Consider the following 16261-nt stretch of genomic DNA (forward strand, 5'->3'; position numbering starts at 1 on the left):
ACTATGTTCCAGTCATCCGTCATCCATCCATGTAAAATGTCGCATTTATAACATTACTATGATTTAAGTCCGATTAACTAGATAAATAAAGAGACGGATGGAAGGAATAAGGATGATATGATCAAGAAGAAGTGAGGACTAAGATTAAAAGATAGATGAATTTGGAAGATGAAAACCTGGTGCGTCAAACTTACGTGAGTGGGTAACGGATTGGGGGTTGATGGTAAAAGGTATGGTGCAAACTATACAAATAAACTAACATATTAAGGACCACACGTTGACCGGACGCTATTCATATGTAGTGTCGATTTCAAAAGATAATTATAGTTATTGCAATAACTGCGAAAGCTGATAATGGACGGATGCGCGTAATTTTTCCCTAACCCGTCCGCTTCCGGTTGCAACACGAATGTGCATACTGAGAATAAAAAAATAAAACATAAAACCTCACATTCCCCCTAACTGAATTTACACGATCGGGGGCACTAACGACATAAAATAACAATTACGTTGACACAGATCTTATCTGTGTAATTCGGTGCGCACAAAACTCGGTCGGTAATAGCGGCGGCAGTTTTATTGTGTTATTTACACAAATAAAAACGTTTATTTCTACATTTTCCCAAAATTAAATATGGGCCAATTTTGATTGTGATGCAGTTACGTCGTTAGTGGTACAGGGGGCTCTGGTTGCGGTTGTGTCGACTAGCTGTGTTTGTGCATGTGTTACTTGTGTAATTCGTGTAATTACTCGCGGGAGGAAATCCTTGTTATTTTGTAATCAGTCGCGCACTAATGTGTCGGCCGGCGACGTTCGCTTATCTGTCCCGTAACAATCGTCGTGTTTCATTAAAAAACATTTATTATACGAATGAGGACGTTTTTGACGTCGTTATTCTGAGCAAATTGCATTCATTTGATTGTACGTAATAATCTATCGAGTTATTTAACGTTGTAATTGCGTGAACGGCGACATTTTTTAGAGTTTCACGCAATTATCGTAATTGTATTTGAATTTTGGTATTCACGAAATCTTTTTTGCGGCATTACATTTAACATATGATTTAAGAAAATTAATTACAATCTGAAACTAAAAATGTAACAAAATCATTACTGCAATGAAAAAACTTAAATATTGAAAATGATACCAAAGTATTTAATATTAGTAAATACCAAAGTATTTAATATTAGTAACAGATACCAAAGTATTTAATATTAGTAAAAGTAAATAGTATTTTTATAACCTAACCTAATTAGTCCTGCTTTTGAGGTTATCACTAAAAACATTTATTTTTACAACAAATTACTCTTTGGATTTAAGGTTACATTAGGTCTATCTACAAAAGTGTATACATGTAATTTATGTAGTATAATGTCTCACGAAAGTTTTAATAAGTTAATGTAATAATGTATTTATTTTAAATCGGGTGCTATATAAAAAAAAAAAACTTAAATGTAAAAACCATCATCTTAATCTGAAACTATATAAAATAATAATTCTACACAAATGCATTAATCATTTGCAATCTCATTTAACACAATGTTATCTAAATGATTTGTCGTGAAAGATGTACACTTGTAGGTTGGTGGTGTAATCACCCATTTGCACGGCGTATACTTAATTACGCCAGCAGCGGCAGTGGTCCGCGGCTAGGCTTTTGACGGGGCAGACAAACGCATATATCGTGACTCCGACCAGTAAAGTCGGTTTGTTGATAAAGTCAATTAGCGGTATCGAAGTAGAGACCCGTATCGACTGATTGTGGCCCACCCTCGCGTCTGTCGTCGTATCACGGCCCCGCTATTGGCCCGGTGTGCCGCAGGGGAGTGGCTTTGGCCCGCTATGTTTTTTATTATTCATTTCCCTGTCGTGAGGCGACCGCGGACAGTCTTTATTCTCTATCTGTCGATTGAAGGCGTTTGTGTGTCATAGTTTATTAGGCTGTTGTGCTCGAGGCGTCACTCTGTATCATGTATTAGCTGCGGCGTTTAACAGCTATTTATTGGTGTTAATGTACGATCGTAAAAAAAGTTTGACGCGTAATTTGTGATCTGAGGAATTTGAGCCTGGTAAGTTGGAAAAATATAAAGTTCAGTTAACTATATTTGACATATAAAACGAATTAAGACAATTAGAAAACTTGCATGTTTATTTTTTATTAAAATAAATATTTATAAAATTAATGTCTGAGAATAGCAGGAAGTGTTATTATAATATTAACATAAATAAAGTTTAACTTATAATTTGACATTTCAAATCAGAATTAAATATTAAATTATAATTAGATGTTAATAATTCTTCTACATAATAATAATCTTATTTGAAAACTTTGATTTATTTAAACTGATTATATTAATTTAATAAAATTTAACATATTTTAATAAGTATAATTAATAGTAAATTCCACAGTATAAACATAGTTGTTAACGTAATTATCTATGGTTACATAAGGCTGGGTGCACATAAATCAAATCCGGTAACAAGAACTTGACGCGCGTCATATTTTCTACAGTCAAAAAAAGGCATAACGTCTGATATTTTTAAAGCATTTGCATAATTAGGTGAATTTTATTGCTTTATTGAATTAGGGTCGATGTCAGGCTCAAAATTGAAAACAGCGGGGTCCCTTGTGTTGTTAATTTTGTTTATAGCTTGTATTATGGTTGCTTTTAAATGTTATTTATAAATATCTCTGAACTCTATAAAGGCTGTTCGGATTTGTTTGGGCCCAACAATAGTGCGTTTGTTATTGATCTTGTTTTATGGCGTTTGTATTGATACAGCGTCCTGTGCGTTGTCCATTGATTAACTTTATATCTACTCTTTTAGTTTTATCATTGTTAATTTATCGCTCATTGTATCTCAAAGATTTATACAAGTTTTAATTTATTAACTTCTAGATGGTGTAAATGTCGTTGAGGTTGAAATTAATTGCTCTTTTAATTCCCATTTCCTGGGGTTTTGTGAAGATTTTATGAGATTTAAGTAAATTATGATTGGATTAGTTTATTTACAAAGTTATTGGGTTTATAATTTAAACCTAGTATCAATAAAGAAGGCGTTTAACTTAGTTATATTTTGAACACGTTGCATTGCTTTTTTACCTTGTGTTACATTGTAAAATTAAAAAAATGTATTTATTTGTACAGTTCATCATTTTGGCATTATATTTATAAGGGATTCTAGACATATCTTATTGGGTTTATAATTTTCTAACAGATGCCGTTAGTATAAAAAACTACATTTTAGACACACATTGAAGTTACTGTAGGAAAGCCAAGCCGAAATGAGTGGTTTCATTGTAAAATGTACTATAAAACTGGAAACATTGTGGGATAGGGTCGTTTCGCTCGCTGATAGTTATATATTTTAGCTTCTTTAAACTATTCCTTTGCCGTATGTAATCATTAACAAGTGTCAAGAGGCTGAATAGATAATTGTTTGATAGCCAAACTCTTTGTACAAATGTTGTTTACTTATTACAGAGGTTAATTTAAAAATCTATGAATTTTTTTATCTCACAAAATTACCACCTTAAAATGATTTTATGCCTGAGGGATATTCCCTATCTTGTTCATATAGGTAAATAATTTAAAATCGCTTTAGAACATCAAAAATAATACTCAACGAAAAAGATTTAATTTCGAAATATCTAAATTTGCTGCGTAACAGTAATCAGTTAAGACAATCGCGATTGAAATCTAACCTAATTTTCTTGCTTAATGAACGGAAACAAAAAAATCACCGCTAGATATAAAAAATACGAGATTTGATCGCGCGGTATAACAGACTTTCTTATGACATAGGCCGCTGGTAGCGCCGAGTAGCGTGTAATGAGAAATCAGAATGTTAATTAAGATCTAATTAAGTCTAATACAATCAACAATGCTGCTTGCGTTCTGAAGCCATCCGCAAGTCATCGCAAGGGGTACGTTCCGACCAGATAACTTAGACCTCCGATGAATTCTTTAACTTTCAACATTGAGTATCAATTTTACGGACTTCAAAAAACGGTCTATGGGTCATCGGAATTGGTAATTTTAATCAAATTGAGTTCGGCCAACCCTTTAGTAAAAAATTGTTCAGAATCACTCATTCCACGGACCATTGTTATGTGAGAACTCAATTTAGTGCAACGGCGATGTTACGTGAGATTGATTCCAAGAGTAATGAAGATATCCAGTTAGTTTAGAAGTTTATTTACAAAGCAAACGTCTTACGGAATTCTAATAATTGTTAAAGTTTTATCAAACGTGCAACCAAGTTCTGTAGTTCCTCTAGTGTTGCGGATGTCAATGGGCGTCGTTGACCACCTTGGTGTTCACGCCGCTCGTTTGCCCCCTTTTACTATAAAAAAAAAAGTTCTGGTTCATGATGGATTACAATGAGTACAGAGAACAAAAACAATCAAGGTGTATGAAAGTATTATAGATTTAGTTTTATTTTAAAATAAATTCAGTAATCTGAAATCCATACAGTAGCTGATTTGAAATTATATAAAAAGTATGTTCAATTTACTTAAATTAAGCCATTCAACGAGTTCTAGAAGTAACTTAGTTAATAAAAATTAAACGCTGATACCAGCGTTACATAATCTTGAAAGTTTTCGTATATAAAAATTAATTATGTAAACGGTAGAGAATTTAAAGCGGCTCTAATCCACTGCACTAATTTTTCAAAGACTGATAATAATTTTAAATTCGTTACAAACAAAGGAATTAATTAACAAGTTAATTAAAGAGCTGTGTTTTTGTAATATTTGTAATTGAATAGACATTTTGAGGTTGTTATTTTTTTAGATTCGCTCATGGTTACAGTAGCGTGTTACGTTTGTAAACGTTGCTGAAGGATTTTGAACCTTATGTGTGAAGGTTAAGTAGGGTTGGTTATTATCAGGTAGCAGACAGACATCAGTCAAGGGACGGTGAAGTCGGGCGGTGGTGCACGTTATCTGGAAGCTCGGGTGATATAATCCGAGACACCATTAACACTTAAGCCCATACCTAATGGACAAAAACATCTAATCCCTCAATTCTTAGAGTCGATGATTAACTGAGAATTGCAGTTTGGAATATCGAAAGAAACAAGCAAGATGTGCAATTATTAAATTAAAATTATTCGTTTCACGAATTTAATGTAAACAGTCATTTGTTTCAATGAAATTTAAATAAACAACGAAGGTCTCAATAGAATGTTGTGCAACCTTAATTGCTATGCTCAGCTTCAATCTATACTATTATAATAAAGCGTAAACACACACTTCTTTGTTGCCTAAGATGTCAGCAATCACAACATGTTTTCGAATAACTCTTTTTTAAATAAAAAGCCCTACACTTACATCACGCTTTAGGCTATATATTTTCACGCCATTAAACTTAGGGAGTAAATATTTTGGATAAAAACCCTAATGTGGGAGAGAGACCATAAGTTGCTGCCAACATCAAGGAAGCAAGGTTGTTATCATGTCATGTAATTTTGACATTTGCAATTGATAATTTGACAAATATAAACAATAAAATAAAATTTACCTAATTTAATGCGGATGAAGCCGCACAAGAATAGTAAAAGGGAGTAAATAGCGATATATCTATATCTACATCTATACAATTATTATAAAAAGGAAAGATTAGTAATATTGGATTTTTTATGCATTCAATTCATGTAAAAACTACTGGACTGATTTCAAAAACTCTTTCACTATTACAAAGGTAATTTATCTGTGAGTAACATAGGCTAATTTTTTTATTAATTTTTAATATCACGCAAGTGAAGTCGCGAGCAATAGGAAGTCTATTCTAAATTGCAATTATACTAGTAATACATTATAGTTTACAATTACATGCATAGTTTTCGTTTAGAATGGAATGCAGAGTTTAAAAGTGATTAAACTCACGGAGGTTAGATACAAGAAAAATGCTAAAGCGTAGATTAGCCATGTCTAATGGGGCGAGAGACAAAAAGTAAATCCGGCCAGGCGCCGGCCGTATCGCCATAAATCCTATTATTATTCTAATTCCTCACGGGTCCGTCACCCACTGGGCATCCGGTTTTATCTGGTGATTCTCTTGCTCCTTACTGACCATTCTAACTAATTATTTGATAAAGAATTCTTTGTCTTATTGTTTTCTTTTGTTGTGTCAGCTCAAGAAGTAGAAAAGACAGATCTCACATTTTTAAATACAAATGGAGTTAATCTAATTATAACAATATATTCTTCGAGATAAGAATTTGAATACAAAGCATAAGTAACGTATGAAAATTTCGTGCATATTATTTTAACAAATGTAACTAACAACTTTTCTATAGATCTTCTTACTAATATTATAAATGCTAATATTAAAATCTTCTTACTAATATTAGATGGATGGATCTTTGTTAGAGTTTGTAGCCTAAACCGCTGAACGGATTTCGTTAAAATTTGGTATATATGTTTAGGATAGTCTGGAATAACACACAGGCTACTCACTTTATTTTTTTTTACGCGGACGGAGTCGCGGGCGAAAGCTAAAGTAATAAAATACACGTAACTAATGACGTATAATTTCGCATTCAACGATTCGAGTCAACCAATTTTCTATTTGTAATCGATTCTTTGTAGAATGAAAGTTGATATTTTAGAGACTGTGCAAACGGCAAAAAGTTGACAAGTAATACAGAGGCAAACGAACTCCGGTACCGCTAACCTGATTGGAAAAACTTTGTCAGTCAATACTGCGATTACTCGCTCTGCGGAATCGATCGATGGTTAATATTCTACTATCCACAACGAGACTACTGATGCGTTAAAATCAACTTCTTGATTGCTTTATTTAATTTAATCATTTTTTACTAACCAAATAGGAAATTTAGTACCGTGCTGGCATAAAAAAACTCTCTGTCATTTATTACATTCTTGATTTCACTTTGATTACCTTTATTTGAGTTATAAATTTTTACTTTGATGTTCTTCTATCTAACTTCTAATCTAACTAATGTTATAAATATGAAAGTTTAGATGGATGGATGTTTGTTAGAGTTTGTAGCCTAAACCGCTGAACGGATTTCATGAAAATTTGGTATACATGTAGAGGATAGACTGGATGAACACATAGGCTACTACTTTTGTTTTTTTTAATCCCCCGCGGATGGAGTCGCGGGCGAAAGCTAGTCATACGTATTTTCAAATAACTTTAATAATCCTAAATTGTCAGTGATCATTGTATTTTTTTTCATCCAATTTACTTAATCACTCTAAGATCGTTAGATTAACATATAACTACAATGTGCTAACGACTAATTGTAAAGCATCGTTAAAAAAAACCTTTCTCAATAATTACAACGAAGACAATATCAAATATTTGTAAGAGCATCAATAGTAGAATAACTTTCACAATCTACGATATTCCACGATCACTTAATTTTCCATCAAATTTACGAACATTTACGTTCTTTCTGAATCATTAGTTAATTGGAAAATAGTCGATGCTCGTTTACGGAATGACTTAATTGCGTAAGTTTCTAGTTACACTTTCGTCATGGTTTCTTAAAGGGTTGAACAATTTGGAATCGTTCGTTTCTTGTAAATGTAAAATGCGTAGAAATGGCGATTACTAGCGCGTGGAGCAGATGTACTGCAGGTGGCGAACGTCACGCCCAATGGATACAGACGATCACCGATTTGAAATTTACTCAATTGTAAATTGCTTCAATCGCTCAACTGTTTCTCGTCCATCGTTAACAACTGTACTCAGAACTCAGATGCATCAGAAATGTTAGTTACTAGCAGTTGCTCGCGACTTCGTCCTCTTTAAATAAAAAAAAATATATAAAAACTACAGCTTACGTCACTCACAGATATATTACCTTTGTAATGGTAAAAGAATTTCTGAAATATGCCCAGTAATTTTTGAGTTATGTCAATAAATAAAAAAATGCAAAACTTTCCTGTTTTGTAATATTAGTATAGAAGTATAAGTTTAGATATAGATTTAATATCTACTAAGTATTTTTAAAAACATATTACTAATGTATTATCTTTGACAATAAGCTTGTTTAAATAAACACAAAAGCTTCACGTAGGTACTAAGCTTAAATGTGATTAAAAATAATTCGTACCTTATTAACATTCTGAACTCTAAGCCTCGAGACTTTAAAAGTAATGCTTCTTAAAGTTCACAAAAAGATTACAAATGACAAAAACCATTTGACTCATTCTTGACTCATCAAATTAATCAGATGTAACACCTTAAGAGGGTTATTTTGGTGTTGCATTTCAAGGAAAACAACGCATTACCTGGGGACAAATCACGAACTTACCGAGTTGCAATTATCCCAAAATAAGGATTAGTTCATGACAATTTTTTTAAAGATTTCAAGTGAGGATCGTTAGTCTATGAACTCAGTCAGTCGATGAGTTTGAAGGAGACAAGTTGTTTTAGTAATATAATTTAAAAAAAAAATCAATAAGTTGTAGTTATGATGTGTGGAATTGATTAAGTCAATATTCAGTGTTAAAAGAAAGTGAAAAAGTGATATATTGCTGTTTAAGGATTAGAGTTCTTTTTGTAATTTAGGTAAGAATTAAAACAAATAAAACGTCACTTTGGTAATTTAATCAAATTTATTGAAAATACTAAGTTCTTTGTAATTTATTTTAAATGTTTTTCTTAAAACTTTGCCTTGAATATCCTCTATATTTAGACTGTCTTAATTGTAATTTGTAAAAACATGAACCGTTAAATTAACATTACTGAATGTAATTAAGATTTATTTAATTATGTGAGTAAATTATCTAAATTGATGACCGAAAATATTGTTAGTTAAATTCACGAGGCTCTAAGCCAAATTAAAAGTTTATTTTTATCGTTCAGAAATTTAAAAAATATAAAACTCAGTAGTATAATACTGGCATGCTAGAAAAATAAAATTAGGATGCAAATAAAACAAATAAGTGAATGTGTCGATGCGTATATTTTATTTTTTAAACTGCATTAAACGTGCAAAATGTTTTTCAATCATTATTCACTGATATGCTTATAGTTAATGACATTTATTTTTCAAACTGTACCTAATTGTACCTCGGTTTTTTTTGCTGACAGTATGTTATACTGAACTTTAAACATTTTTGAACTGTTCTTGTCCTGCAACAAAATTAAGTTTTCTGTGAACCGTACAAGATATAGTAATATTCAAGGGAACGTTTAATAATGAATTTAATAGACGAAATTTAACCGTGCGTTTTCACTGTTGCGACACTAATACAAAAAACATTGTTATCCCTTTTATAAACATGGGTAAAGTAGAGATATATAGCTTTTGTTAACGTTCGCAATGGAAACGCACTTTAATCAACCCGTTGTTTTACTTTATGATGTAATGTTAAGTAACAATATAGACTTTAAAAATTACAAATGCTTGAAAAAATACAAATAGGAGAGAAGCTGTTTGAAATTCAAATAAGTGTAACGGGCAGTCGTGCGTAGCTCATGGTGTTGGCAGTTTTTATTATTACAAGGAACATCTTTTGAACAAACATTTTGCGAGTGTTTATATTTTCTTGCAATTTACCCGTTCAAGTGAAAACAAGTTTTGTAATGAAAGTAATATCTAGACGTTAAAAAGCATAGTTTGTTAAAAGGTTAATTTTTAATACTTTTGCAATTGTTGGCTTTATTTTGCCATGATAGATTCACGGCCGAGTTACGATATTAAAAATAACGCATCGTAAGGCCACCATAAAACAGCGAATTACATTAAAATTTTGACATCTGTGAGATTATAAGTGTCGGTTACGAATCGATTTGTTTAAAATTCCTTTCAATGTTCTGATATTGTCTATTTATTATTTATTACAAATAATGCAGTTGTAAAATATAATAGTTTCGAAATTATAATTTAATGCAATTTCTTCGCTCGTTCGAAGTATGAAAGTGGACGTTGCGTATTGCAATTTAGATGGGCAATGCGATACAATGTTTAATTGTGCCTGACGGGACTGCAGGGGCGCTTTGGGTCACAGACGATAATTATATTAATATCGAAAATATCAACAATGGAATGTCAGTTAACATAAAGGTGCATTTAGACAATGTTTCAGAGAGTAAACATACATAAAAAATCTGACAACTTCATTCAGCGCGCCTTTGAGTGAACTATCGGACAACTGTTTAGTCGCCCTTTGCTTCCTATGAGCTTATAAAGAGCTGCGCACAACTTGATATTTAGTTGTGCAACTAAACAGTTGAATTGGCTGCGAAACAATCGACAATCGCAAAACAATTGTGGGTTAGTTTACTCAAAGGTTTGCGCCCGCTGTAAGAACTTGAACATTGATAGTAACATAACTCATTACTCAACACGAAATGTCACAAACCGGATTGCATTTCATTTATACCATTTATCGAACGTACATAGTTTCATCAAGTTTCTTTCTTTGTTGCAGTTCAAGCAAACATTATCCGATTCGCACACAGTATGGGTGTATCAGAGGCAGGTTGTTCTACCAGCTCTGAGCTGTCTATCATCGAGGCAGAGCGACCTGCGTCAGGCAGTGGTGAAGAAGAAGATATACCTCGCAGGAAGCAACGACGATACAGAACTACATTCACTAGTTACCAATTAGATGAGCTGGAGAAAGCTTTTGGAAGGACTCATTACCCTGATGTGTTTTCAAGGTATGTTGAAATACTTACGAGGACATATAGAGCAGTATAACACGAGCAGTATGACAGTTTGTATGTTCAAATAATAGCAGTACTGCACTTCCTACTGGTCTGCATCAATGTTCTGCCCGTACAATATAAGAACAAGATCCTAACGTAGGTTTTCATGGTCGATACTCTAGTGGATATATTCTCGTTTCTATCATTTTTCGCGAAAATATTAAAACAAAATTTTATTTTGTACAGATGTTTATGTGTGTATCTAAGCTCAGGCCTAATAGGAAAGTTTAGAAGGATGGATGGATGGTTGTTAGTGTTTGTCGCCTAAACGGATTTTGATGAAATTTGGTATAGATGTAGTTGATAGTCTGTAAGAACACTTAGGCTACTCTCTGATTTTTTTTCTACGCGGAAGGAGTCGCCGGCGGAGGCTAGTGAATTCATAAAAATAAAAATTATTTTCATTGTTACAGAGAAGAACTTGCATTGAAAATAGGACTGACTGAAGCCAGAATCCAGGTAAGAATTTCTTAATATTAAATTAACCTTTTTCAATATGAAATCTTGACTAAAAGGATATTGTTTTTTGTGTTTACGCAACTCGAATCCAATGTTGAATTCCTTTTGCGTAATATTTTACGTAACGTCCTTTACGATTCCCGTATGCAGCGTAATTACCGACAAAATCTTGCCCACTTCATTCCAATACTCGGAGTATAATAAGCGATAAAATGTAATAGCACAAAAAGCCGAACGGCTCGCGAAATAACGAAGTCGGACGTGAACATCGTACGTGAGCGAATTCGCGCATGTCTGGAAATGGCTTAATCAATGTACATAATTAAATTGTTTATGTCGAAAAAATAATTACGAAAAGCGACATTTTTCTTTTTCAGAACATTTATATAGCTGTCAGGTTTGAAAGGTTTCGTTTGTCTGTTTTATTTTTTAAAGGTTCCATTTAAATTGTAATGTTTTTTCTAACTTTTTGTACTAGTAATGTAATTCTTTTTGACCGATGGTTAATTGGGTAAATATTACGGCATCTAATTTTAAGCATTTTCAAATACTTTTGGTTCTTGTAATGTAAATAACTGATTTTTATTTTAATCTTAAAAGAATTAATACAATGTTGTTGACAACAAATTATTACTAAAAACTGATCATCAGCAACTTGCCCTTATCCTTTACGGAGGGTCGGCACAGTAAGTGCTGCTCTTCCATACATCTCTATCAGCCGTCATATATGAATCCACCCCTTTCTTAAGCATATCTTCTTTCACACAATCCATCCATACTTTCTTCGGTCTTCCTCTTCCTTGTAGTCATTCAATCTTAACACTTTCTGGTTTATGTCCCCTTCGTTTCGTCGCATAACATGTCTATACCACGCTAACCTAGGCTTTAACTTCTTTGTAAGTTGAAAAAGAAATAATAAAACCATCAGAGATTTTTATTCCTATATTAAACAAAATACAACAGTCATATTAAATTGGTACCTTAAACTCAGCGAGCAAATTAACTGCTTATTTCAATGTAAAAGTACACTTTAACTGTACAATTATTCGGAACGTAATTATAAATAAACAGCCCCAATAACGATCAATTACAACGTAATAAAAGCCCACGGTTATGGACGACTATTCAAGCTTTAAAGCACTTGATATTTCTGTCACGTAGCGGCCAGCGCTTGCCGCAATGTCGTCAAGCCATAAAATCGGCAAAGTTAAGGTGCATTTCCATTAAGAAAAGCATTATATTCCATTTAAACAATTTTGTATGCTTAATAAATAAAATTTTATTAAAAATTACATAAAATAACATACTTTGAGGCCATATTTTATTTCGTTTACGATCTTTTTACGACAAAAATAAGCAAATGTTATTTAAACGATTATTTGTGATCATATTTATTAATAAACGCCATTTTCTTTATTATACATATTTTCATAACACTATTGTGATTTTTTAAATAAATCTTTTATAGGGTTTTTATTCATGTTGTAAATAGAATCTGAGAGTCAAGGTGAAAAGTATAAAGTCGAAATGTGGTCTTTAACTTGATTTTGTTTGGTTGGTTTATGTAGAAAATTATATAGTATGAAGTGGTTTCCGTCAGTTGATTTCTTGTAAGCAATATTCCATATACATTTAGTGCAAGATTTCGTGCTACGTTCATATCAAATGCATTCACTTTAAAAACAGAAATGTGTATTTGAGTTACACGAGTATATAATTTTTGTCACTTCGCGTATCAATCGTGTTATAGAATATTAAATAAAGTAATTTTCTTAAAGAATTATATTTTATCATCCTTTTATATCAGAGGGTCAGTGGCTCAGTGGTTTAAGCACTTGACTTGTAATCTACAGGTCTTGGGTTCGAACCCCGCCATGTACAAATGTGATTATCGATTTTTCGAATTTTCATATGTACATAATTTACCCGACGTTACGGTGGAGGAAAACATCGTGATACAACCTGCACATATCGGCGAATAAATTCATATATATGTGTGAAGTCAACCAACCTGTACAGGGCCAGCGTGGTTGACTATGGCCTTATCAGCCTAACTTAGGGTAGGCTCCGAGCCCCTCGGTGGCGACGTATAGTGAGCTGATGATGATGATCCTTTAATGATTCTCAATTTCTTTGTGTCAATTGACACGTTTTTTATTCTCGGTTCTAATTTGTACTGTTTATAAAAATTGCACAATAATATTGTTAGTGTAATTACAAAGTTCAGATTAAAATGTGTATACATTGCTTTACAACTTGACACTTCTAACAATGTAATTAGTTAACAATTTGTATAATTTTATTAGTCGTTAGTCGGTGTTAGAAGACACGATGTCGTAAAATATATTCCCCAGAATTAAGTTGTAACACGGCCATCATTAAAATATTACGACGACATGATTCTTAACATTATACCCAATAGTTGCAATAATTGTAACCAATTTGTTAAAAAAAACTTTTAATACAAAACTCTTGTACAATTATAATGCTGTTTAATGGCCGGTTACATTTAATCATTCGTTAATATTCTTGGTACGATAACTTCAAAAAATGCGTTTCCGTACGTAACCTGAGTTTTACTCTATCGAAACTTAGGTTAACCTAACACTAATGATCCACTAGGTAAGAACAAAATAAATGGAAACTTCAGAAACCCAGCATAATGTTATGTTTTTGGAACTAGGTTTCTAAATTTGTATCATTTTGTCAATAGGTGTGGTTCCAAAACCGTCGCGCGAAATGGCGTAAGCAAGAGAAGGTTGGTCCTCACGCACATCCTTACGGCGGCTACTTGGGCGGCCCGCATGCGCAGCCTCTGCCCACCTCCGCATCTCTACCACAGCCACACACCGCACACCCGTTGGCACACCTCGGCTTCGGTTTGAGGAAACCATTTGACAGCGCACTGGCTTCTTTCAGGTGAGATATGTTTATAGTTAACTGTGGCTATAATTTTTGACCTAAATTAACAAAAGGGATCTCGACTTAATTCACTAGTAACACTTTCCTTTTATTGTTTAGTTTTCATTATTTGGTTAAATATGTGTACCCTAATTTATAGTTGTAATTACCGTGAAAGTTATTTTATTTAACGTTTGTTATTTTTAAAAATATTTTTGTTTATGCTGTGGACGTGTCATCTGTATGTTCTTTTTTTTTTGTTTTTCTTTGTCTACAGTATATTTAATTTGGTTGTGGACTTTGAACAATGAAATTGGTGTACCTTTCCAATAAATAAAATAAATTATAACAAGACGTATGTCTATGTGTTCTAACATTATATTTATTTATCAGGTACGCAAGCAATCCTCTGTTTGGCACCCAGTATCTACCACCGTTATCGCGACCGCCGTTATTCGGTGCCCCGCTATACGCTACCTCGCCCGCTCACTTCCACTCGCTCTTCGCTAATCTAACCGCACCCGAACCGCGACTCTCGCCCGAACACTCTAGACTATCCCCGGAGGCAACCCGCTCTCCCGCACCATCCATTTCTCCGCCAATATCACCCGGGAGTGAAACACTGCCTCCACACGCGGCAGTGGACGACGTGCGAAGTTCTAGTATCGCTGCATTAAGGCTCGCGGCAAGGGAACACGAGATAAGATTGGAACTATTGCGGCAGAGAGCCGATCTGATTTGTTGAACAGCTACCGTAATCTTGTATTGATTTGAATTACGTAAAGGCTAGTGGTCCGATGACTAAGGTAGTATTTCTTGAAACCGATGCACAATATTATTAAATCAATTTATATTTTATAGATATATTTAATTGCATAATCTGAATTATTTAAAAAAGAATCGCTAAGGTGAAAACAAATTGTAAATTTTTCTGAAAGATCTTTGGGCCAGAATGTAACTCTATCATATAAACTAACCTAAAAAAGTAAATTGCTTAAATTGATTGTTAAAAATTCATTTTTTTATGCTTTATTTCGTAAGACATATTGTATAAGAATCATAAATTTACCTAACATTATATAATTATTTGTTGTGGACCGTATTGTACATTTATCACTATGCAGTATTTGTTTTATATTATTTGTTAAGGAAATAGAATAATTAAATATTAGGTTCTGTTAAATATTTATGTTAGTACGTAATTTTTGTATATTCCCATGTAGTAAAATTTAATTAAAACAAATAAACATATTTTTTTTATATCCTATGTTTGTTTTACTTTCACCCTTAAAAAAATAATACATTTTAAAAACAATTACTATAGTAAAAAATAAAAATCCCTGATAAAAAAAACTTCGCACATAAAACATTTACAAACAAACATCACAATCTATACTATATATTATAATAAAGCGTAAACACACACTTCTTTGTTGCCTAAGATGTCAACAATTACAGCATATTTTCGAATAATTCTTTTTTTAATAAAAAGCCCTACACTTACTTCACGCTTTAAGCTATATATTTTCACGCTATTAAATTTAGTTGGTAAATAAATTGGATAAAAACCCTAATGTGGGAAAGAGATCATAAGTTGCTGCCAACTTCAAGGAAGCAAAGTTGCCATGTTTGTCGTAATGTCACGGTATTTTGACATTTGAAATTTCAAATGACACATGTAAACAACAAAATAAAATTTTCATAATTTTTTGCGGATGAAGTCGCACGGGAGCAGCTAGTTGTAAGTATAAATGCAATTATGCAAGCCGTCATACACTTATCCTAATTGGGTAATTAGCAATCGGCAACTCTAAGGTTAGGTGAATCATTAAAGTCTATGCAGATGCAGATGCAATCATGGGTCATTTAGGGTCGCACTAAAGCAGGTGTTTGGGCCTTTGAGGTCGTATAATTGCATCACGTATGTCTGAACCCTTCACAAGGCATCGGAGATCCGAGTTATTACATTGGTAAGGATTAGATGTGGTTTGTGTGAATCAGTTGAATTAATGTAACTCTAACTAATATTATAAATGCGTAAGTTTACATGGATGGATGTTTGTTAGAATTTGTAGCCTAAACAGCTGAACGGATCTCGATGAAATTTGGCATAGATGTAGAGCATAGTCTGGAACACATAGGCTACTTACTTTTGTTTTTACGAGGACAGAGTCGCGGGCGAAAGCCAGATAAAATATAT

General features: G+C 33.0%; 1 protein-coding gene across 1 annotated transcript; it reads left to right on the top strand.

Annotated features, from left to right (window-relative positions):
* Positions 1-1886: 1886 nt before the first annotated feature.
* LOC106099537 (homeobox protein aristaless-like) lies at positions 1887-15211 on the top strand. The gene is made up of 5 exons (XM_013278104.1): positions 1887-2070; positions 10422-10653; positions 11115-11160; positions 13874-14079; positions 14455-15211. The coding sequence occupies exons 2-5, from the start codon at positions 10454-10456 to the stop codon at positions 14804-14806; spliced, it is 804 nt and encodes a 267-aa protein (XP_013133558.1). The 5' UTR covers positions 1887-2070; positions 10422-10453; the 3' UTR covers positions 14807-15211.
* Positions 15212-16261: the final 1050 nt, after the last annotated feature.

This window comes from Papilio polytes, unplaced genomic scaffold (genome assembly GCF_000836215.1).
Source record: "Papilio polytes unplaced genomic scaffold, Ppol_1.0 DF824102.1, whole genome shotgun sequence".
Classification (NCBI taxonomy): domain Eukaryota; kingdom Metazoa; phylum Arthropoda; class Insecta; order Lepidoptera; family Papilionidae; genus Papilio; species Papilio polytes.

Coding starts and splice junctions, on each gene's coding strand:
- LOC106099537 (XM_013278104.1), top strand. CDS start 10,454: ATGGGTGTATCAGAGGCAGGTTGTTCTACCAGCTCTGAGCTGTCTATC. Junction 11,161..13,873: donor TGACTGAAGCCAGAATCCAG/GTAAGAATTTCT, acceptor TTTTGTCAATAG/GTGTGGTTCCAAAACCGTCG. Junction 14,080..14,454: donor AGCGCACTGGCTTCTTTCAG/GTGAGATATGTT, acceptor TTTATTTATCAG/GTACGCAAGCAATCCTCTGT.